Genomic DNA, 23,321 nt, shown 5'->3' on the forward strand with positions numbered 1-23,321 from the left:
GCTGTTTCATCATGCTCTGGTGTTTGCATTAGACATTGCCTCACTGGAAGTATTTCTGGGGAAGAAATCTACGTTCTGAGCAGTGTTTTTGCCACAGAACATTTGTGGCTTAGGATACAAATGACTCACCTCGTTATTGTGAAATGTCCCAGAGAGAAGCCAGGAGGAGCCAGGCACATCTTAACCCTGACTTCCTCCTCCCCTCTGTAGAAGCCTCTGTTCCTCGAGGCCAGACAGAGCAATGGTTGCTCTCCAGGGGAAGCAAGGCTTGAATTAAAATTGAATGGAATGAAATGAAATTGCTGTTTCTCTGCAGTTGTGGAACGTGTTGATTCGTGTGCATCCATGTACAGCCGTTCTATCCAAGGCCATCATGTCTGCCTACTGGTAAAAAAGGTGAGAGCATTGTGACCCTGAGAGAAGCTAAACCTGGAGCCTTCCCTGCCTCATTCCAGTCCCTGACTTTGCCTGGGAACACATTCCCACTTGGAAGAGGAACTAATGGATTTTTTCTTTTTTTTTTTCCTTTCTAAGGGAGAGAACTCTGTATCCATAGATGGGAAATGTAACGATTCTACCCTGCTTAGCAACTTGTTGGATGAGATGAAAGAGACATTGTCCAAGTGCTGAATATTCCTTATAAGATATTCCAACGACAAGAAACACACCCAACGTGTAAAGACGAGCAGACCCAAGTGTTAAGTTTCTCCCTCGTACGCATGTACTACCCTGGGGCACGTGCTTTCAGTTAACTCCACCATTGGTTGCAGTTTAGACATTTTAAGGCTGTATGTTACCTTTTTATTTTCAGAACTTTTTATGAACTGTGGTGTTAACCCTTTCTAGCCCAAAGAGATCCTGGTGACATGACTGGAGGAGGGAGGGGAGGAGGGGAGGGAGGGAGGGCCGGGCACTATTTATTCAGCAGCTCATGATGATCCCATGACCTTCATCTGTGTGGGATGGGGACTGAGCAGGACTTTATCAACAGTAGCACAGTTTGTTGCTTGTGCTTATGCCAGGGAAGGTTGACTTAATCCTTAGCCATGAAATATGTCTTCAGGGCTGCTGTAGTTGATGTATATTTCTAGCAGAGGCTGGTGCTGGACCAGAAGGCCTCTTTTTGGTTTTTTTTTTATATATATATATGATTTATTATTATCTCAAGATCTATTGTGATCAGCATATAAACATCCTCCATCTCCTTGAGCTAATCCAAAGGAGCCCTGTGAGAACTGGGGTGTTTGAGTTTCTGTTTATAGTAGTTGCCTTGAGCCTTAACCTTCTTTTAGTGACAGCTGGAAGAGTGTGGAATGGTGAAACAGGCTGTGTGTTACTGTTTGGGTCTGTGCTCCCCTCAGCTGCCCCACACAGGGAGTCTGTCAGGCCTCTCCACTTCGAGCTGTCTCTGCTGATGTGTTCTATGAGTCCTTCAATTTCACATTCCTGAGCAGTTAAGCTGTAGCAAGAAACTGGAAATTCAAAGGGGTCTGTTCCTGCTTTTTTATCCTTTTGCTCACCAGCTGAGGTTGACCATTACAAGGTTAGAGAAACAGCCGTGGGTGCAGCCCCTTGTGTGCAGGTCCATGTCCTCCCTCTGGACTCTGGAGCCAGCAGGGTCATTCTGGTCTGTGTCCCCTCAATGTCCCTTGGCTCTGCCCTTGCAGCAGTGAGAGCAGATGTGGCAGCACAAGTGCCCCTGGGTCCTTGTGGCAGAGCCCTCCCTGCCAGGGTGCAGGAGAGAGGGAGGGATTGGGGAGCCCTGTCCCAGATGCAGGAAGGAGGAGGGATGAGGATCCCCTCTCCCTGCCAGGATGGGGAGGGGGCTGAGGAGCTGCAGATTTGGGACTGTTGCTTTAGAGGGAAGAAGGGAGAGTCTGGGAAGTGCCCATTCTGCACTATAGGAATCTTGTGGAATCACTGATAGGAAAGGGATGTCATGGTGTCCTGCAAAGATGCTCAGCTGATGTCCTTCTCCAACATCCCTTGCTTTCAACTTCTTTTTTATTCCCCCTGCTCCATTTCTTTCTTTGCTGTTCCACACCCAGTGAGCAAAACTCCATGGAATGGTTTTACTTCAAGGCACAGGTCAGGAGCAGTTGATTGCTCCACAAGGGTGCCCAGGGAGGAGCTGGCTGGGTCTGCACGTCTCCAGCTCCACCATCACTCCTAAAGCACCAAACCCCTTCACAGGGAGCAGGATGAAGTGTTGATCTTATCCCTTGGGTGATGTCCTGTACTTTATGCGTGTCTTGTGCTCTTTACACTCTTCCCACAGGAGGTATTTTGGCAAAGGCTCTGCTCTGGTGCTCTGGGTTCCTTGCCAGGCCCAGCTCTGTGTCTGACCGTGCTGCCAGGATGTGGAGGGTTTGGTTTTGGTCAGCCTCCCTTGGTTAGCCAGTTGTGTATTAGAAACTGAACATATTAAAATTGTCTTAAAGGATAATGTTCCTCAATTAGTGTTTGGGTTTTTTAATTCATGGATGAAAACTGTCACTTTAGCATGTAGAGTCTCTTACAGAATCCTGTGCAGTGATTCTAGAATTTTGAAACTGTATGATGTGTTACATTCACAAATTTATTTGCTATCAACATTCCCTGGAAAAAAAAAAGAAAAAGAAAACAACATACCACAAGCTGCTGTAATGATTTTGTGTCAAGATGATCCAATAAACTTTCAAAACAAAGTTAAATTTTTGGCTTTGTAAATGCTCCTTTCATAAGACTGTTCCAGTTTGGATAGAGTCGAAACCAAGGCATGGATTTACCCCAGGGGTGAACAGTGTCTTCAGTGGATCTGAATGTATCTCTCTTCCCAAAGGGGGTAGGGAATTCCTAACCCCACCCCTTTGAAAGGCAGCTCTACAACAGCAGCTGTCACTAACACTGAAATTACAGGAAAAAATAATTTACTATATCTCAGTTAAATCTCCATTAATTTTAATTTTTTGGATCATATTTACAGCTAAAATTCCAACACTTGGAAAAATGAGAGCTCTGGTCTGAATGAAGCTGGAATCAGCCTCTGCTGTTGCTTCCTCTTGGCCTCCAGTGAAATTTGTGACAAATGTGGTGACATTGAGATGAGGATTAAGGCCCTGTCTTGCCACAGCAGGAATGAGGCCTTGGCTTAGCTGATGCCCCAGTGGTTTCCAGTCACACCAGAACCTGTGAGAATCATCTTGGGACAGAAATCCCCAGGGCTGAGAGTCAGCTCTGCACTGGGAATTGCCCAGTAACTTGCTGGCCTGTTGCTGGCAGATGCTGCTCAGGAAGGATCCAGATCCTCTGTTCTCAGTGCTGCAATCCCACAGGACCTGCCATGGGCTGGCACTGCACAAATCTGATGGAATAGGATGGAAACAAAAGTAAAACCCAGCCCAGCAAGTGCCTGGAGCAGACCTCAAGTGTTAAATGAGCCACAGGAGCTGATCCTGCCCCTTCCTTGCCCTGGACTGCTGTGTCCAGTTCTGGGCTCTTCTGGAGCAGAGCTGGAGCTCCTGGCATGGGGCCTGTGCAGGGCTGTGAGGATGAGGAGGGATGGATGGAGAATCTCCTGTGAGGAAAGGCTGTGGGAGCTGGGGCAGAGATGGACATAGATTTAGACAATATATATAAATACATACATATATATATTCACATATACACACAAATATATATATATGCACACATACATATATATCCACATATATATATATGTGGATATATACTTTATAAAATGCCAAGGCCAAGCAACAGGACCAGAGGTAATGGGAAGAAACTAGAACACAAGAAATTCCACCTGAGCAGGGAAGAACTTTGCCCTGCTCATGACCCAGTGCTGGCACAGGCTGCCCAGAGAGGTGCTGGAGTCACCTTCCCTGGAGCTCCTCAGAAGCCATCTGGACACAGCCCTGGTGTGCTCTGGGGTCTTGGTGAGCTCAGTGGTGCCCCCCACCCTCCCTTCCGCGGTTCTGTGAGCCGGAGTTGCCCCCCGGGGCAGAGCATCATCTGCTGCACGGAGGAACGCGGGCACGGAGCTGCTGGAGCCGGGCCCGGCTGCTCCCGGAGCGGGAGCAGCGGGAGGGGAGCGGGAGGGGAGCGGGAGCAGCGGGAGGGGAGCGGGAGCAGCGGGAGGGGAGCGGGAGCAGCGGGAGAGGAGCGGGAGCAGCGGGAGGGGAGCGGGAGCAGCGGGAGGGGAGCAGCAGCAGCTGCTGTGCAGGAGCAGCCAAGTGCTGCCATCAGCCGGGGCCGGCTCCAGCAGCCAGAGACCCCCGGAGCTGCAGCCCGGGGGCTGCGCTCAGCTGGGCTGAGAGGGGCTGCGACCCCCGGGGGGGAAAACGGGGGTCTGTGAACTCCCCGGGGCCGGGGAATGGGGGTCTGTGAACCCCCCGAGGAGGGAGGAATGGGGGTCTGTGAACCCCCCGAGGAGGGAATGGGGGTCTGTGAACCCCCCGGGATGGGAATGGGGGTCTGTGAACCCCCGGGGGGAGAATGGGGATCTGTGAACCCCCCGAGGAGGGAGGAATGGGGGTCTGTGAACCCCCGGGGGGAGAATGGGGGTCTGTGAACCCCCCGGGATGGGAATGGGGGTCTGTGAACCCCCCGAGGAGGGAATTGAGGTCTGCAAAGCTTGTGGGGTTGGGATGGAGAGCTCAGGCTCCAGGCGGGAGCTCTGCAGGCTCTGGCTCAGCCTTGCGGCTCCCCAGGGATTTCCCACCTTTGACTTTCCCCATCCGGACATTTGTCAGCAGTTCCCTTTGAACTGGTTCCGGCCACTTCTCTTTTTGTGAGGTCTGGGCAGGTCCCTCCAGCATTTTTGAGGCCATCCCAAAAATACGGTCCTGAATAAGTTATAAATTCTTCTTTAGATAAAGAGCAAAATACAGACATAAAATAGGAGGGGAAACAATGGCATGTGTGGGGGACTCCAATGCATGGAATATTTAAATGTCAGCTGAGTGAATTCAAAATAGCACATTTAGCCTTAATAACAATACAATAACAAATACTGCACCCGAGCATCCCTGCCTTGTCCCTGCTCCCCAAAACACAAACACTGAGTAAAGGGGAATAAGAGAAAACAAACGGAACAGAATAAAATGGGAAAATCAGTATAAAAGAAAAAAATATATAAAACCGAATAGAAGAAAAGAAATAAAATGGAAGAGAGAGAACTGGAATGGAATAAAAGGAATAATAAATACAGTTACGAAAATAAATAAATAGAATTAAAGTAAAATAATAAAAGAAAAAGAAAATTGAAAACAAAAGCGAATAAAAAATTCGAATAGAAAATAAAAGAGAAAATAAAAAGAAGATGAAATGGAGAATAAAGCAGAATCAAATAAAGATAAAATAGAAAAAATAAGGATAAGCAAAGTAGAAAATAAAACAGAAAATGAAAGAAAATTGAATAAAGGAAATAAAGCATTGAATAAAGGAAATAAAAGGAATTCAGCTAAGTAGAATAAAATATTGAAATAGAATAAAAGACCATAGAATAAAATAAACCCCAATAAAATATTAAAAACACGATAAAACACGAAGTGTCCCTTTCCCCTCCCCGGCCCGTCCCGGTGGGCGGGGCGGCCCCTTTAAGAGGAAGTAGCGCCGGCGGCGCGCGGGAGCGGCGGGAGCGCGGCGGGCGCGCGGGGCGTGCTGCGGCCCGGCACTGTGCGCGTCCGCGGCGAGGGAGCGCGGCCCGGCAGGTGCGGGGGCTCGGGGGGGACGGGGCGGCGGGAGGGACGCGGGACAGGCGGTGAGGGAGGAGGGCGCCGGGGAAAAGGGGCCGCAGCCCTGCCCACGTGTCCCCCCAGCCCCGGCGGGTTCGGGAGCTGTTGGGCCGCGGCCGCCGCGTCCCCGCTCTGGGGTGGTTGTGTTTGCCCGGGCGGGGGGCGATGGCGGCCGGAGCCCCCTGAGGAGGAACGGGGCGCGGATCAGGGCAGGGAACTGCCCGTGCTGCCCCGGCCCGGAGGAGAAACCAGCAGAGCTCTGGCTGCTGGGCACAGCCCCCTCCCTTCTGAGGGGTCGGGACCTGCTGCAGGATTCGTGAGCAACCGAAAAACTCATAATGAGGGAAAAACACTATCGCAGAGAGTAAGAGGGTTGATGGCACAACTGTGAGGTTACAGCTTGCAACTTCCCTATTTTATCGCACCTCTCCCTCCCGCCCTTCTCCAGCCCAGCTGCCACAGGTAAAGGCATAGCCCTTTCGATCTCTAAACTGCTCGGGGAATGGGGAATTTTCCATTTATTTTCAGGTCATGGCGAGCCACGGCTCAGCTGTCATGAGGGAGAACTTGAAAGCAAACTTCTGCTCTGCTTCTGTCTCTTGCTGCGGGCTCAGGAATCCTGATCTTAGAGAGCTGCCTCTGATCTGCAGCACAGTGAGCTCAGCTCCTGTGAGAAGGACAGCAAAAGGAAAGGGCTGGGGATCTGAAGTTGTCCAGTGTCCAGCACAGATGTTTGGGAAAAGCATTTCTGTCAGTGCTAGTGAAAGGCAGGATTCCCTTGAGCTTGGAGCTGCAGAGTGGCACACTCTCTGGATTTCCATCCCTTTGTTAAAAGCCCCTTTCCAGTCTGGAAATCTTTTGCCAAATTGCAGGGCAGGGAGGGATTTTGCTGGGAGATGTGAAACTTCCCCAGCCACCTGTTTATCACAGTCCCCAGGGCTTTGTCCTTGCACTCTGCTTCCTTTCCCAACTTTAGGCTCACATCCAGCTCCCTCTGGATGTCTATCACTGGTCTCTGGATTGTGTATCCCATGTTTCACATTCACTTTCTGTCTTAGTCACTTACTGTGAGGTGAACCTGAGGTCAGCTTGTGACTCTTCAAAATCCCCCAGAAAGGGGGAGAGGAGCATTGGGAATTCTTGCCAGTGGTGGCAAAACCTGGAGCTGTAGGTTTGTAGTGAGGAGTGCAGGTGCTGAGCAGGGTTCCCTGTGCCTGGCTCACCTTGCAGCTCCTGGGATGCTCTGTTGACACCTGGGGTTGCACTGTCACCTGTGCCACCAGCAGACATGGAAATGGGCTCTCCCATGTGCTTGGGGAGCTTGGAGTAGACTCAGCATCCCCAGCAAAGTTGTCCTGCTTCACTTCAGCTGCCTCCAGAGCTGTTTGCCAGCTGCTTCCTTGTCCACATCTAACGTGGCCCTTCTACTGATGGGGAGAAAGGTATCCCCCACTCTGGAATGGGGTGATTTAGTCCCTTTTGGAGGTTGGACTGGCCAGATCTGTGCTGTGCTTGGTCACTCCTGCTCCTCTCTGAGGGCCAGGGACCTCCATGGCTGCACTAATGAAAAACAAAATGTCCCTTGTGAGTAGTGAAAGTCTCTGGGGTCAGAGCACAGGGATTGCAAAACCTTTCCAGTCCTGTCCACAGATTTGAGAAGGGAATTGCTTTCAATTTCTGAGTTTTAATTTCTAGTAAGTCAGGGAAGTGTTTTCTGGTTCTTGACCCATAAATGCTGCTGTAAGTGGATCCAGAACCAGCTTTGCTGGAGGTTTATCAGCTTATCTTTAGGAATATGTAATACCCAGCTAATGCTGTCAATAAAGAGTGCACCTTAGGCTGCACCTTTATCCTCCTTTTTCCAGAGGCCCCTGGGAGGCAGAGTTATCCCTGAGGCCTGGTTTGGTCTGCTGCCTGCTTCCCTCTGGAGCTGGTGCTGTGGGAGAGGTGCTGCTCTGCTCCTGGTGAAATTGGGGGGGTTGTTGCTCCGGATATGTGAAGCAGAAGAGAGGGCAGAGGAAGGGATGGAGTCAGCAAAGGCCAGAAAAAAAAGCCCAGCAAAACAACAACTTTTGCAAGTGGGCAAACCCAGAGCAAAACAATCTATCACACTCTGTGACAGCTCTGACTTCCTCCAGAAAACCTGGCTGAGTCCCAAAGGGCTGGTGCTGGTGTTGGGTCAGTGTGAGTGAGACGAGGCCACCGTGGTGATGCTGTGACCCTGTGCTGATTCCAGGAGCTCGTGGGACAGAAGGTGAGCTGCAGCCACCCAGACTGAGGCTGAGGTTGCAGTGGGAGCTGAGCTGGCCCCGTGGCTGCACTGAAAGGCCCTGCATTTTCTACAGGCCTTTCCTGGGGCTCTTGTCTGGCTGCCTTTGCTTCCCTCTCTTTCCTCTCTCTGTGTGATGTGGTTGGTGTTGAGGTGATCTCCAGCTCCACATCCATGGCCTTGTTCTGTGCCTGTGACTGTGCTAAAGGATTGGGTTTCTCCCATATCTCCTGCCAGGCCAGGAGAGGCCTCGTGGGCCTCTGCTGTCAGCAGGAAACAATCCTGCCATTCATCCCAACGTGTGACATTAACGAGGGGAAAAGGGATGTTTGTCCCTGGGATTAGCCACGCTCTGGGAAGGGCTGGCCGTGTGGCCAGCTCGTGCTCCAGCTCAGCCCTGGGGTGTGATCCCACACTTCCTGGGATCCCAGCCCACTGTTAAAATGGTGCCATAGTCATTTTATCATCCTAATGCAAATTTCATGCTCCTAACTGATGTTAGCTTTGACTTGGGTGGGGGCAGATCCCAAAGTTTGAGGAAATGGAACTGCTGTAGGCCCAGAAATATCCCTGTCCAGTGAGGACAGTACAGAGCCTGCACAAGCAGGGAGAGAGACTAGCAGCTCAGCTGGGACTTGATAAACAGCACCCTGCCCTTCCAGGCCTGTAGTGGAGACAGCAAGAGGCCTTCCCAAAGCACCAGGCTGCTCTGGGACCTGGAGAAGAGGGAGCTGCTCCTACCACGCCATCACTGGCCGTGCTCTGCCCTGGAAATACTTGTGTGTGCAGTTAACCTGTGTGCTGGAGTCGTGACCCAGCTTGTCAGCTTAGCAGAGCCCTGCAAAGCCTGCAGCAGATTAGCTCTGCCTGCACACGCAGCCCCATCCCGGCTGGATCCATGGAAACCTTCCAGCAGGGCTCTGACATTGCAATGGATGCAGATGGCACATAAAGGCAGCAGGGCTGGCCCTGAGTCAGTAACACTCCGTGGGGCTCCCTGCAGTCACTGCTGTTCCACGGAAATCCAGCATCTGCTGCCTGAGCTTCCCCTCTGGGGAGGGAAGCAGGAGGGGACCTTTTACACAACTTATTTTCTCCTGTGGCTTTTCTCCCTCTGTTGCTGTGGGGAGGAAGGCCAGGGGGACAAACCATGCTAGAAATTTGTGTTTCTTGCCTTCTCTCTTCCTTGTCAGACTGGGTTTTCCAGCCTCCCCATCACTCTTTGCCTCACCTGCCCTCCCTCAGCATCCCTGTGCAGTGTGAGCAGTGTCACCCATAACATCCCTCCTGTCACTGCCATGGTCTGAATGTAAATTCTGAGCTTGGTGCCTGAGCTCTAAGCAATAAATTCCCTGTTCATCCATCTGCCCAGGATGGATGCTGGTGTCTCACTGCTGCCTGCCCTGGCTCCTCTGCTCCAAGCAGCAACACTCCCACCTGCAGCTCTTGATGGGCTCTGCCAGAGCTCCCCTCACCTCTGGTGGGTCTTCTGCTATCCCAGATATGGCTTAATTTAACAGTGCTTCCCTTTATTCCATAAACTAACTCGACTTCAGGATTGTCTGGAATGCTTGGCCTTTCAGGGGCAAAGGAGATGCCAGTTAAAGGCCAGGATAACTATTTCTGGCCTTTTCTCATGCATTTTCCTTTCCTCATGCATATGGCTCTGCCTCTCCATGGCTTGGAGATGTGTAAAGAGCCTGTCCTGCTCCTAAACCAACCTCTTCCCTTCTCCTAAGCCACCCTCTTTCCAGGAAGGGCCTGGAGAGGTGGGAAGTCCCAGGGGAACTGTACCGTTTCTTACTTGGGAATTTCCAAATTATGCAGCAGATTGGAATAGCAGGCCCTGGGGGTGGTTGGCAACAGGCAGGACCTTCTTAAAGCCGCCTCTGGTGAAAGACAAAAGGCTCTTTGTTTGCCCAGACCTCGGGAATTCAGCATTTCCAGAGTGCCCCTGTTCAGATTTGGTTGCGGAGGCTGCTGCTAAAGCACTTTCTAAAAGAAAAATGTGGATGTTGCCCTGCAGAGCAGCAGAATGGAGTGGGGCTGGGGCTGGAGGTGCAGCTGGGCTGGGTCGAGCTGCTCCTTCTCCAGAAACTTCTGAGCAGCTTCAGCTGCCGGCACTGAGCGCGGGGGAAGGCAATGCCGAAGGGAACGGCCGCGGCAACACGCAGCGATCCTGCGGGAGGAAAGACAGAGCTTGCAGAGGGGAAGGATTAGCTTTTGGGAAAACATTGGCAGCTGCCTGGGCCGGGAGGCTGCAGTCAGTGCCAGACAGGAAGCGGCTGACGTGGAAGTGCCGGCTGGCCGGGATTATGAATGGCCAGAAGTGCCTCCCAGCCACGCTGAGCCCTCCTCGCCCTGCCCTTCCCGAGGTAAGCACGGGGCAGACCTTCGCTCCTCATATCACAAATCCATTCAAAAGAGCAGCTGGAAGTCTCGTCCTGGGAAGACAAGCCCTTGTTTGTTGCCAGACTGGCTCTGGAGGAGCAGAAACTGGCTGCCATTAGTGCAGTGCGGCTGCCAGGATTGTTCTGGTCCCTGCTCTCTGTAGTAAAATCTCTCCTTTGATCGGAGAAAACCAGGATCGTCCTGTCCCGAGATACTGGGCTAGTGCAGAGTGGGCATGGGAAGGGATGTGTGAAAGGAGGGGGGTGGAATTATGGAAAAAACGTGCGTGTGCATCCGTAGTGGCTGTTTTGTGCATCTTGCCTGTTTGAAGCTGCTTTTCTTTTCTTTCTCACTCTGTAAATTCATGCTTTTACTTGAAATGCTCAGTGCATCCAAAATACCTTTATCAGGGCTGATTTACGAGTCAGGAAGGTTTTGTGTCCTGTGTTGGCTCCTCTATCCTGGGTAGTTCTGGGGACACATGGGTGTCATAGACTCCCCACCCGAGGGTTAGGAGCAGCTGGACTCGGTGGGATTCAGGGACAGGCGGTTGGACAGATCCCTGTTTTGGAGAGCCGGGTTGCTCCCTGTGCTGTGCTGAAGGGCTGCTCCAGCAGGGGCAGCAGGATGTGGCCGGCCCGGCGCTGGGGTCACGGAGGAGGGAGGTGGCCTCGTGTCTGACCCCTCCCCAGCTGCGGAGCCTGCGGGCTGCGGCCGCCCGTGAAACAAACGGGGAGGGGGTTTTCCCTCTTTTGAAAAAGGAAGCTTGGCCTCGGCGCCTGCCAGCACTGGCAGAGGGTGCAGAGCAGGGCTGAGCCCTCTGCAGGAGTGACCTGCTGAGGCCAGGAGCACAGGTAGGAGCTTGTTGACTGCTGCCTTGCTGGTTTTCCCCTGGCTGCTGTTAAACCCCTGTGCAGTGTTGGCAGCAGAGGGGAGCATGGAGTGCTGCTGGGGCTGGCACTGACAGAGCAGTCATGGGACTCCTGGAGTCCTTTTTGGGCCATTCTGCCTCTGTGGGCAGGGCAGGATCTGTTGGGAACTCTGCTGGCTCCTGGAAAACCTCGGGATGGCTGCAGCAGGGCACAGAGGGTTTCCTGGTGTTTTGGAGGAGGTGACTGTTCCCTTTTCCAGACTCTGAGCTGTCTTTACAAGTGACCAAAGGTTGGGAAGCAGCTGCCTGAACTTCCTCTGGTGTTGGAGCAAGGCAGCTCCTCATGATCCACCATTCCTGGGAAGAGGAATGAGGAAGGGAAGAGGAATGGCAGGACAATGCCAGCAGCCCTGGCAGCAAAACCAGCACAGGACTGGAGCTGCACAAGCAGGGAGTCAGAGAAAAGGAGCTTTTGGGATGGGAGGGGAAGGGAGAGCCAGGCCTTGAGACCCCTGGGCAGGCAAGTCCAGCACAGTAGGGAGCTGCTCCTGCCGTGTCTCTGGGATGAATAAGCTGGAGGTGTGTTCATGGGCTGGACAGCCCACAGGGGTCATGGGCTCTGTGATCCTGAGCAATGGCCAAGGTCCTCTCAGAGCACTGGTGACGTCTGCTGTGATCTTGGCTGGCTGAAAGGAGGAGGCAACAAAATGTACTGAGGTTTGTTTGGGAGGGGAGTGTGTTTTTCCCTCACCTTTAAGCTTGCAGATAGCATCCAGGTGCTTTGCATGTCCCATTTCCCAATTGTCTTTAACCTTTCCTTTCCCTTGTGTGCGGGGGCGGTGTCAGCTGTGACTCCTGCCTGTGGAAGTAGGTGTTGTACAGATGATATCATCCCCCAGCAATGTCAGGGATGCTTTGGTCTCTGTGCCTCTTTATTTTTATTTTTTTTCCTAGAGCTAAATGTTTCTTTTAGCTCATTGCAGTCAGAGACCATAATTAAATAGGCTGCATCTGCTTGATGTCTCAGCTACTCATTTTGCTAATGCTTCACACAGATGCTGAATCGTCTGAGAGACAATTGCTGCTGTGTTGAGCTCCCCAGTTCTCAGGGATCATGTCTCCATAGGATCAGGAATTTGTCTGTAGGATGAGCACTGCCTCAACACCAAGGGTCTCTCTGCCCTGCACAGAGACCCTGACAAATGTGAGGGCTGGGAGATCCCCAACATGTGACAGGTGACAAGGGCAAGTGTCAGACCCTGCCCTGGGGTGGGGCAGCCCTGGATGCAGGGACAGGATGGAGAGCAGCGCCCTGGGAAGGGACCTGGGGGTCCTGGTGGGTGCCAAGCTGGATCTGAGTCACCACTGGCAGCCCAAAGGGCCACCGTGTCCTGGGGCACCAGGCCAGGGAGGGATTGTCCCACCCTGCTCTGCACTGGGGCAGCCCCACCTCCAGTGCTGGGGCACCTCGGGCACCACAAGGTCAGAAGAAGCCAAAGCTGTTGGAGAGTGTCCAAAGGAGGGACAGGGAGCTGGGGAAGGGCTGAGGAGCAGCTGAGGGCACTGGGCTGGTTCAGCTGGAGCAGAGGAGACTGAGGGGAGACTCCTCGGGGGCTGCAGCTCCTGCCCAGGGGAGGCAGAGGGGCAGGGGCTGAGCTCTGCTCTGGGACAGGAACAGGAGCCCAGCAAGGGCTGGAGCTGTGTCAGGCCTTGGCATGGAGCTCAGGGAAAGGTTCTTCCCCCCGAGGGTGCTGGCACTGCCCAGGCTCCCCAGGGAATGGTCCCAAGGCTGCCAGAGCTGCAGGAGCGTTTGGACACTCTCAGGGATGATCGGGGGGGGGTTGTTGGGGGGTCTGGGGGCTGCACTGATGATCCCTGAGGGTCCCTTCCAGCTCAGGATATTCTGGAATTCTATGAAAAGTCTCTCCATCCTGCTCAGATGAGAAACATGGTTGGTGTTTGTTTCTTGATGTGTGGGGCCAAAACCAGGGGATGTTTGGTTTTACCCTTGAGATTTACTCCATCCACATCCATGCCAGGCCCTGCAGTGCACATCCTCCAGAAGAGAAGCAGGGATGGAGTCACACTGCACCAGGGATGCTGCTGGTGCTCCAGGGAGCCCTGTGCAGGGTGGTGCTGCTGCTGCTGCTTTGTGACTCCTTGTGTGAGAGGATGTGTTTTCCTCCATCTCCAGTGCAAGGAACTCATCACAAGTGCTTCCCTGCACTTTCTGCTGGAAGCCTCAGCACCTGCTGCCCACATTGCTGGTTCCTGGGGCTGTGCCTCAGTTCTGGGGTGGGCGCAGTCCCTGAAGCTTCCGGCTCTGCCACAGGATGTGGCCAGGCTGTGACACAGCTCCTGGTAACCAGCACTGCTCAGCTGCCTCTCCACACCCTCCACTTCTTCCTCTGTCACGTCTGGGGCAGGATCACACTCCAAAGGACACGTCTGCCAGGGGTTCATGCTGCATTTGCCTCCCCTGAGGTGGCTCATGGGGTCACAGCAGCTGTTTTGGCAGCAGGAAGGCCAGGTTGGATGGGGCTTGGAGCAGCCTGGTCTCGTGGAAGGTGTACCTGCACACCAAAGGTGTCCCTGCCCATAGAAATTGTCCCTGCCCATAGCAGGGAGTTGCAGCTGGATGGTCTTTGAGGTCCCTTCCAACCCAAACCATTCCAAGATGATATCTGCTCTGGGTTCACCTCTCAGCCCGTGGTGGATCTCACTGAACCACATTAAAATGCTTTTAGGGTTTCTCCCAACACATCTTGGCCCATGTTGGGGTTTGGATCTCTCAGCTCCTGCATGGAAGAGGTTACTGAGCCCATTCCCACAGGAAATGTGGAGCCTGTTCTTAGTGGGGTGAACTGGAGTGGTTTGGGGTTTCTTCCTCACTGTAATTAAATAAGGAAACAAGAGGCCTTGGCTTTAAAGCTTTTTAATCTTTCTCCAGAGAAGAACTGCTGATTAGCACTGCAGCATCTGTTGGAGACGGGCTCGGTTGCAGCCGTGGTAGTCATGACCTTGAGTTTGGGATGTGTTTGCCAGCATCTGAGGACACTATTTACCTATTGGAACAACACTGTGGCCTCATGTAAATCTAAGCAGATTCTACTTGGGGAAAGGTTTTCTATTTTTGCTTGCTTATGAAATTATGGGAACTTATTTATGCTATTTAAGGCATCAGCTTAATTTCTATTACTTTATTCATTTCTCTGTCCAGCACATGTAAAATAATATTTATGGTACACAAAGCTTTCTGCCTTAAGCTTTCATCAAAGAGCAGCCTGTCACAAATTCTGTGAGGGGCTGGATGTGGGAACAAAGGAGGTATAATTAGCTACAGATAAACAGAGCTGTGTTTCTTGTTAGCATCCCTTCAGATCTCAACTTGTGTCTCACCCTTGGAGCTGATTCTTTTCTACAGTTTGGAAGAGGAAGATGAGCTTTCCCTAATCTTCCAGTTTTCAACTTGTAAACAGTAATGGGAAATGGGAAATATGTGTATGGTCTGTGTGCACCTGCAGAAGAGGCTGTGGCTGCTCTCAGGGCTGGTGTTATTTCAGGATATTTGCTTTCCGGGTGCCTGAGCTGTGACTTCTTCTTCTCGTTGCCCTGCACCCCTTGGTTCCTGTCTCTCACTTTCAGTGGCTGCCTTGGTGGGGGCTGTCTGGCAGCAGCTCTGAGCTCTGCTGTGGGCTGGCATGACCTGGCCTGGCCTTGCCTTGTTCCCAGAAGGGGGGATGCAGGGGTGAAGGTGGGATTTGGGGGAAACCCAGCTGGTTTTACCCTTCTTTGGCAGAGCGTGTGAGGCAGGCAGGCGGTGGCATTTCTGCAGGGTGTGGCAATGTCAGGGGGAGTGGCAGCCCCTCCCATGGCTGTGGAGCCTGTTCCCCCATCCCACATGGAACAGGAGGTGGCTCTGTTCAGCCCAGGTCACTCCTGCAGCCTCCCCTCTGCTCCAGCCGGGGAAGGGAAGGGGGAGGAAGGGAAGCTGCCGTGAGCTCCCCCCCTTCTCAGATGTGGGGCAAGGGCCCAGATGGCATCCCAGATCTCTTCCTATGGGATTTAAATGAGGTTTCCTGTTGAGAGAGCTGCTCCTAATCGCTGCCCTTCTGTGCTGCGTTACAGATCAGGAGCAGATGAGCAGAGGGAGGTTTCTGTGAAGATCAGTCGCCCCAGCCCTGCCCTGGGAAGCGGCCGCGCCTCGGGCTGTCAGCGCCCCCAGAGAAGGAAAATGTCCCACGCGCTAAAGCAAGTGTTCAATAAAGACAAAACCTTCCGGCCCAAGCGCAAGTTCGAGCCGGGCACGCAGCGCTTCGAGCTGCACAAGAAGGCACAGGCCTCGCTCAACGCCGGCCTGGACCTGAAGGTGGCCGTGCAGCTGCCGCCGGGCGAGGAGCAGAACGACTGGGTGGCCGTGCACGTCGTGGACTTCTTCAACCGCATCAACCTCATCTACGGCACCATCAGTGACTATTGCACGGAGCACTCGTGCCCCGTCATGTCGGGCGGGCCCAAGTACGAGTACCGCTGGCAGGACGAGCACAAGTACCGCAAACCCACCGCCCTGTCGGCGCCCCAGTACATGAACCTGCTCATGGACTGGATCGAGGTGCAGATCAACAACGAGGACATCTTCCCCACCAACGTTGGTGAGTTTGGGTGCCAGCTGGGGCTGGGGGGAGGGAGGTGCCTGTGGAGCCTTCTGGAGCCCCTGGTGCTGTTCCAGGAGGGGTGATGAGCTGCAGATAAACAGAGCTGTGTTTGTCAGCAGCGTCCCCTTCAGCTTGTGTCTCACCTTTGGAGCTGATTCTTTTCTGCAGTCTGGAAGAGGAAGAGGAGTTTTCCCTATTCTTCCAGTTTTCAACTTGTAAACAGAGCTGAACCCTATGGCAGATCTATTTCCCTCTGTGCTTCACAGGAGGGCAGTGCAGTGAGCTCTTGGCAGCTCTTCTGCAGTGCTGAAATGCCCAGAGCTGTGCCAGATGCCACTGGGAGCCCTGGATACCTGGAACAGGAGGCTGCCCTTGCAGCAGTCAGTCTCTGAGGTGGCTCTGGAGTGGTTCATGCTGAGTGCAGGGTGGCTCTCCTGGAGCTGATGGCCAGCCCAGGTCTGAGGCAGAGCTCTGTGTCACCTGGTGATGGTGCCACGTGCCATAATCACCTCCTCTGTTATTATTGGCTGCCTCTGCCCCTCCTCAGGGGTGGGATGCTGGCACAGGCCTGAAGGGAAGGGCCTTGTTTCATCTACTGCCAGGACCGTGGCAACAGGAGTTTGGCCTAAGATACCTCAATCTCCATATCCAAACACAGCTTTGAGACAGAGATTGTTGGGTTTTATTTTGTGATGAAGATGGAAGAATTCAGTCTCTAAGGGATCAGGTAAATACAGCTGAGCCTATGCAGAGCTTCCATCTCCTGGGATGGAGGAGATGAGGTGCAGCAGAGCTCCCTCCCTCCCTCCCTCCTGCTCCTGTGTTCATCCCTTTGGAGCTCTGATGGGATGTAGTTAGTCTCTATTTGGGGCACATCTACCACTTGAGCATCCACAGGGATCATCCACTGTGCCAAAATTCTGCTTCAACCTGGTGTGGAGTGGGGCAGAGAGGGGAGGGGAGCCATAAACAGTGCTCAGTCTTGAGGCAGCTGAAGCAGCAAACCCTCCCCAGCCATTCTTCTCACGCTGCACAGGCTCTGCTGCAGCTCTCTGGGGACCACACTGGGGCTGTTGGTTCTGTTCTGGGCTGCAGCACGAGCTTCCAACAGAGGGTTGTGGTTTGGGGTTTTTCTAGTTGTTACTGTCTTCAGCTCAGCTTTTACCAGATGTTTTAACAACTGAAATGCTGCAGCTCTGGCAGAGCAAGGAAAGGGTTTAACTCATCCTTGTTCCTCCAGAAACAGTGTGAACTTTACACCCTGATGTCCCATGGAGGTGGCTGCATGGCCAGACTGCTCTGCTGCAGGGGCCCAGCCAAACAGTCCTGGAGCCTTCAAAGAGGACCTTAACAGCTTTAATTTTTAACCAAAGAGCTAGAGATGTACCAAGGGATAACTGTGGGGAGTTAACAGCCCTTTCCTTGGGGAAGTTGCTTGGTTGTAGCTGGTGTTTTGCACTGTTTATATAAATACATCAAACAGGACTGGAAGGCTGACTGAAACAACTGCTGGGAATGTGGGCTCTGCTTTCAGTCACAGCAGTGCATCACTCTGTCACTTAAAAAATCTGTGCTTTGAAAAATGTGATCCAATGGAAAGGAAAAAGGAGCAGGGAGATGGAAATTACCAGGGACAGAAGCACTTTTACCTCAATCTGTCCATTTTACTAATTCATTTTAGCCCTAAGCAACCAGGTTTAACTTGACTGAAGGTTTGTCATGGGCACTCTCTCCTCCCAGGTACTCCCTTCCCCAAGAACTTCCTCCCAGTGGTGAAGAAGATTCTCTCCAGGCTCTTCAGGGTGTTTGTCCATGTCTACATCCACCACTTTGACAGGATCACCCAGATGGGCTCGGAGGCCCACGTGAACACCTGCTACAAGCACTTTTACTACTTTGTGAAAGAGTTCAATCTCATAGACACCAAGGAGCTGGAGCCCCTGGTGAGTGTCTGGGCTCAGGTACGGGTGGGGCTCTCAGGGTCTGTGGCCAGCACAGGGCTGGGGAGTCACAGAGGGCTCTGAACCTTCTCAGGTGACCCCACTTCAAATCCTGGGTCAGTTTTGGGTCACTCACTCCAAGAAAAATGTTAAGGGGCTGGAGCATGTTCAGAGATGGAAGCAGAGCTGGGGAAGGGTCTGGAGACCCAGGAGCAATTGAAGGAGCTGGGGGGGCTCAGCCTGGAGGAAAGGAGGCTCAGGGGGGCCCTTGTGGCTCTGCACAACTCCCTGACAGGAGGGGACAGCTGGGGGGGCTCAGTCTTGTCCCTGATAACAAGTGACAGGACAGGAGGGAGCAGTCTCAAGCTGTGCCAGTGGAGGTTTAGATTGGATTTAAGGGAAAATTCCTTCACTGAAGGGGTGGGACAGGCATTGGGAAGGTCTGCCCAGGGCAGTGTTGGAGTCACCATCCCTGGAAGTGCTCAGAAAACATGTGGATGTGACACTTGGGGACATAGCTTAGTGGTGACACAGCAGTGATGGGGTAATAGTTGGACTTGATGATCTTGGGAGTCTTTCCAACCCCTAAGGATTCTGTGATTCTCTTCTGAATCTGGTTGCCCAAATTCAGGAGCAGTTGGCCTTGCAGTGTAACTGTCAGGAGCCTGAGAGGCAGGATGTGAGTGGGATGTGCTGGGAATGGAATGGTGGGGTGAACACAGCCCTGTCCAAACTGGAGCTGTGGGCAGCAGTGTCACCCCATGCCTAGGACTGGTATTGACAGCTAAACATGGGTTTTTCATCCACACCCTCACCTGGGAACCTGGATCCTCCTTCCCAGCCCCTTACCTTCTGTGTCCCTTTGACAGAAGGAAATGACCTCCCGGATGTGCCACTGAGCTCAGCCTGCCTGCTCCCACCTCAGCACCTCTTCTGAGGACTCCAGGCCCCCATCCCATATTGGAGACATGATTCAAGGGGAGAACAGAGACGTTTCGTTGAAGAAATTATATATTTTTAATGAGTTTCAATGTAAAACTGTGATACTGCAGGAATATTTTTTTAAAGATGCTCTAGATTAACTAATTTTTATAGTAATTTCTATAAAAAAAGAAAGAAAATATTTTGTGGGCCACTTGATGGGAATGTTGGCTCTTGGAGTGGGGAGCAGCTGCCTGAGCTGCCTCCTCTGTGTGCCCCAAGTGAGCTGAGCCAGACATTTCAGACAGAGCTGTGCTTGGGGCTGGTGCTGCCATGGAATTGGGATACACATTTCCCACCTCTGAAGGGTACAGGACTGGTGTGCATGGATCCCCCAGCACCTCTTCCATGGCTGTGAGTCCAGGTGTGGGGCAGAGCTGCTCTGTGCCCACCTGTCCCCAAGGCCTGGCTTTGCTGCATTCCCTGTGAATGAGCTGGGACTGGGCTTCATCCCATGGCTGCTGCAGTTGGAGTGGAAATCTGCCCTCGTGTGTGCCCCTGCACACACAGCCTGGCTGTGGCTCAGCCCTGTCCCCACAGGGACACAGACCACACTGGCAGCTCCTCATGGCAGCACCAGAGGGAAGGTGCTGGGACAGGCACCAAGAATTCTCCTCCATCCCCTCCCTCCTGTCCCTCGTGGTACCCTGACCCTGCCAGAACCACATCCCACTTCCTGTTGGGGTACAGAGCCTTCTCCCTGTTCCCCAGCATCACCACTCCACACAGCTGTGCACATCTGGGACCAAAAGCTCTGGTGTGCAGCCAGAGCCCCCCTGGCCTCGTCTGCCTTGGCAGTGCCCCAGGTAGGCAGTGGGTCTGCCTAGGATTTGGGGACCAGTAAGTGACCAAACTGCACCACTAACCACTTCTTCCTTCCAAAGCATTCCCATGCCCTGGAATCTCTGTACATACCTGACTCTCATTTCTCGTGCTGCCGTTGGACACTCGTACAAACACCACTCGTGCTCTGAAATGGAACCAGTAATAAATTATGTTGTATTTACACAGCACACGCTGCTGCTCAGCGTCTCGTGACTGCACGTTCATCAGCCCTTCCCATCAGCAAAGCAAACACAGGGTGTTGGGCTCCTTGGGGATTGTGCTCGTGGATGTGTGCTCCTGGCACAGCTCCTGGGAGGTTGGTTGGGTTCCTCCTGCTCTGCAGGTGCCAGGCCCAGGCTGCTCCAAGCCCTGTGCTGGGTCCCAAGGCCCTGGGCCCTGACCAGCAGCCTGGGGTTGTCCTGACTTGTGTCTGCAGTGTCTCTGTACCCAGGGGTTCTCCCAGCTCTGAAACACAGGGGAAAGTGGCAGAGGAGGGGAATTCCAGCTCACCAACTTGCCAAGAGGCTCCTCTGCCATGGGAAGGAGCCAGGGGGGCAGTCATTGAGGCTGGTGGACTAAATTGGGAAAAACTGCATTTGGGGGATGCATTTGGGAGCCAGCTGTAGCTCTTCCTGTTCCCTGCCTGCAGCACTGACTCTTGCCTGTTCCCCTGCCCAGTGCAGGTGCTGGGACCACCCTCCAGCCCCTCTCCCGGTGTTTTGTGGGTGCAGCTCAGCTGGAGAACGTGCTGTTCCTTGGTGTGGAATATCTCTTTGGCCAGCCTGGCTCAGCTGTCCCAGCCCTGCTCCCCACAGTTGTTGTGCCCCTCCTTGCTGGCAGAGCACGGGACACACAAAGTCCTTGGCTTAGGGTAAGCACTGCTCAGCAACACCAAAACATCGGTGTGTTATCAGCGTTATTCTCATCCCAGGTCCCAAACACGGCCCTGTACCAGCTCCTGGGGAGAGAACTGGCTCTGTCCCAGCTGAAACCAGGACACCTGCAGGGCCCCGAGTGCTGAGCTGTGCTGGGGCTGCGGGTGGGTGGTGGCGGTGCTGGCTCAGCCCTCGCAGCCAGGGCAGCTCCTGCCGCTGCTCCCAGCCGGCTGCAATGCTGTGGGTGCCCAGTCGGGGATTGTGGCACCCATCAGCTGTGACCCGCAGGGCTGCAGGGCCCTGCCCTCCTCTTTCTTTGTGGGGGAAAGACCCTCCCATGGGAGACCGGCCCAGCCAAGGGGGAGGAGGAAAAGCGCCTTTGTGGGAGAAGATGTGACAGGGCTGGCGGTGCTGAGCCCGGCCCCCACGCCCGGCAGTGCAGGATGTTGCCCAGACAGGTCTGTGGAGCCACAGCTCTGCCTCTGCCCCAGCTCCCCTTTCATCTCCCCGGGCTTTCATCTCGTGTGTGCTCACTCCTGAGCTGCAGCTGCGAGTGCTGCAGGGAGCAGGCAGCTGTGAGCCCCAAACTGAGCCCCCGAGCTGAGCACCCCAAACTGAGCCCCCAGTGCTGAGCACCCCATACTGAGCCCCCGATCTGAGCCCCCAGTGCTGAGCACCCCGAGCTGAGCCCTCCAGGCTGAGACCCCAAACTGAGCCCCCAGTGCTGAGCACCCCAAACTGAGCCCCCGATCTGAGCCCCCAGTGCTGAGCACCCCGAGCTGAGCCCTCCAGGCTGAGCACCCCAAACTGAGCCCCCAGTACTGAGCCCCACAAACTGAGCCCCTGGGGCTGAGCACCACAAGCTGAGCCCCCAGTGCTGAGCCCACCTACACTGGGTTCCCCTTGCTGAGCCCAGCCTAGGGACGGGGTTTAGCCTTGACCAGGAGCTCTTGGTCCTTTCATTGCTCATCTCCCCCGGCACCGGTTGGGTGCAGAGGCACCACAAAGGCTGTGCTGAGAGCCCAGGGAACAGCTCTGCAGATCTGCACTGCAGGGCCTGTGCCGAGCAGGTCCAGTGCCCAGGGCTCCAGCAGGGCTGATCCCTTCCCAAAAAGCACAGATGGGCTCTGCCCCGGAGCTGGGGCGGGGCTGGCAGCACGCAGGGGGCTCTGGCTGCCGTATATTCCCGGCAAATGCTCCTGCCCTGTGCTTCGAGCAGGGTCTCCTGCTGCTCCCAGAAGCTGTGCCTTGCCCTGATCCTCCCCTACTGGGCTTCATCCCCTAAACCCTCAGGAGCTCAGGAGCTTCAGGGCCTCGGTTCTGCCATGAATCCGGATTTAGGATCCTGACAACAACATCAATTTGTCACAGATGAGTGATTTGGGGTCAGCCAGTCACCATCAATGCTGTTAGCAGAAGTTATTTTAATAGGAATCTGTGAAAGTGTGATTTAACAGAGCACAATGGTGAGATTCCCTGTGGTACTTCCTACATGGACTGAAGAAATCAAATTAGAACTGAGCTGGAATGATTTACACTGAAACTGAAGATGTAAAAGAGTAAGAGAGACCTTTCTGTTAGGTTCAGACAAGAACCCCCTCCCTGCTTCCTAAACTCCTGATGGACCTTAGGCACAGCCCAGGTCCAGTCTTAGTCTCAGGTTTGGACAGTGGTTCACTTATGAAAGAACTGAATACCTACATTTCATTGGTGTTAATTTGGGGTGTTGTCAGGAGCTGTTGCAAGTTAGGATTTCTCCACCTTGGGTGAAGGATGTCTCAGTCTCTTCCCAAACTCCAGGATGTGTCCCACCTCCAGGCCATCACAGATGTGCAGTCCAGCTGCAGATTGGGGGGAACTCAAATTGGACTCATCCAAAGATCTGTTGGCAGTGGAAAGGTCTCTGTTCCTTGAGGCACAGGCTGGGGAGGTGTCCCTGCTCCAGGACACCACCACAGTCACACTGCCAGGCAGGGAGAGCTCCAGGCACCCACTGGGACCTTGGTGGCAGGGTGATGGGATGAAGCAGTTGGCTCACAAGGAGAAGTGCAGAGGGCTCCTTGTATCCAAACTTTCATTGTTCCTTGATAAATAATCTTGGAAAGCCACTTGCCCTCCAAGTGTTAATCCCAGCCTTGTTTCTGAGCTCACAAGCATCAATGCTCCCTGGGACACTCTGCTCCTTCATGGGTTTCCTGGACTTCTTGGCTGGGCTCTGGCCTTTTCCTCCTCTGGATCCCAAACCAGACCATCACTGGTTTGGTGGAAGGGTTGAGCACATCCACCACAAATCCCATTAGGGTTTGCTTGCAGTGATAAGCTGGGAAGTGGGGGCAGCCTTTGCACGGCCCCTTGGAAAGCAGCCAAGGGGGGGCAGGGGCAGGGGGTCTCCTGTGGGACCTGGGGCTGTGTCTGTGGGGTCTGTGCCAGAGCCAGGTCCTGCTGGGGGAGGACAGGGATGTTCCCACCTGCCACCACCTCCCTGGGCAGCAGATCCTGCTCAGAGCAGTGCTGGGGCTCTGCTTTGACACAAGGATGTCCTTAGGCTGCCCTGCCTTGCCCCTGCAGCCCTGGGCACTGTCCCAGGGACAGTGGGGGACCCCTCCAGAGGGGCCATGGGCACCATGGGCCATGGACTGTGTTCCTATCCCCGGGAGCTGCTCCTTCATTCCCTGCAGCTCTTGATTTGGAGGAACAAGAGCACAGGTGGCACAGGACATGTCCCTGCACAGCTCTGCTGTCACACTCAGCCCCCAGACCCTGGAGGTGCCTCTGTCCCTCATCCCTGCACGGGCAGTGG

At 53.8% G+C, this 23,321-nt stretch overlaps 2 protein-coding genes across 4 annotated transcripts in view; both read left to right on the plus strand.

Moving 5' to 3' along the window:
* The window catches only part of AP3D1 (adaptor related protein complex 3 subunit delta 1), a 41,898-nt gene extending 39,205 nt beyond the window's left edge, over positions 1-2,693 (plus strand). Inside the window, 2 exon segments of the mRNA XM_079328529.1 lie at positions 317-396; positions 535-2,693. Coding sequence (XP_079184655.1) covers positions 317-396; positions 535-630 — 176 coding nt within the window. The 3' untranslated portion in view covers positions 631-2,693.
* Positions 2,694-5,599: 2,906 nt separating this feature from the next.
* On the plus strand, positions 5,600-18,975 carry MOB3A (MOB kinase activator 3A). Of its 3 annotated transcripts, none has more exons than XM_079328632.1 (4): positions 5,600-5,690; positions 15,374-15,897; positions 17,641-17,843; positions 18,710-18,975. In XM_079328632.1, the coding sequence occupies exons 2-4, from the start codon at positions 15,480-15,482 to the stop codon at positions 18,737-18,739; spliced, it is 651 nt and encodes a 216-aa protein (XP_079184758.1). In that variant the 5' UTR covers positions 5,600-5,690; positions 15,374-15,479; the 3' UTR covers positions 18,740-18,975. The 3 variants fall into 3 exon arrangements, with proteins under 3 accessions (XP_079184758.1, XP_079184757.1, XP_079184756.1); XM_079328631.1 differs by lacking the exon at positions 5,600-5,690 and adding an exon at positions 7,854-7,968; XM_079328630.1 differs by lacking the exon at positions 5,600-5,690 and adding an exon at positions 11,087-11,228.
* The last annotated feature ends 4,346 nt before the right edge of the window (positions 18,976-23,321 follow it).

Source organism: Erithacus rubecula, assembly GCF_903797595.1.
Source record: "Erithacus rubecula genome assembly, chromosome: 28".
NCBI classification, from domain to species: Eukaryota; Metazoa; Chordata; class Aves; order Passeriformes; family Muscicapidae; genus Erithacus; species Erithacus rubecula.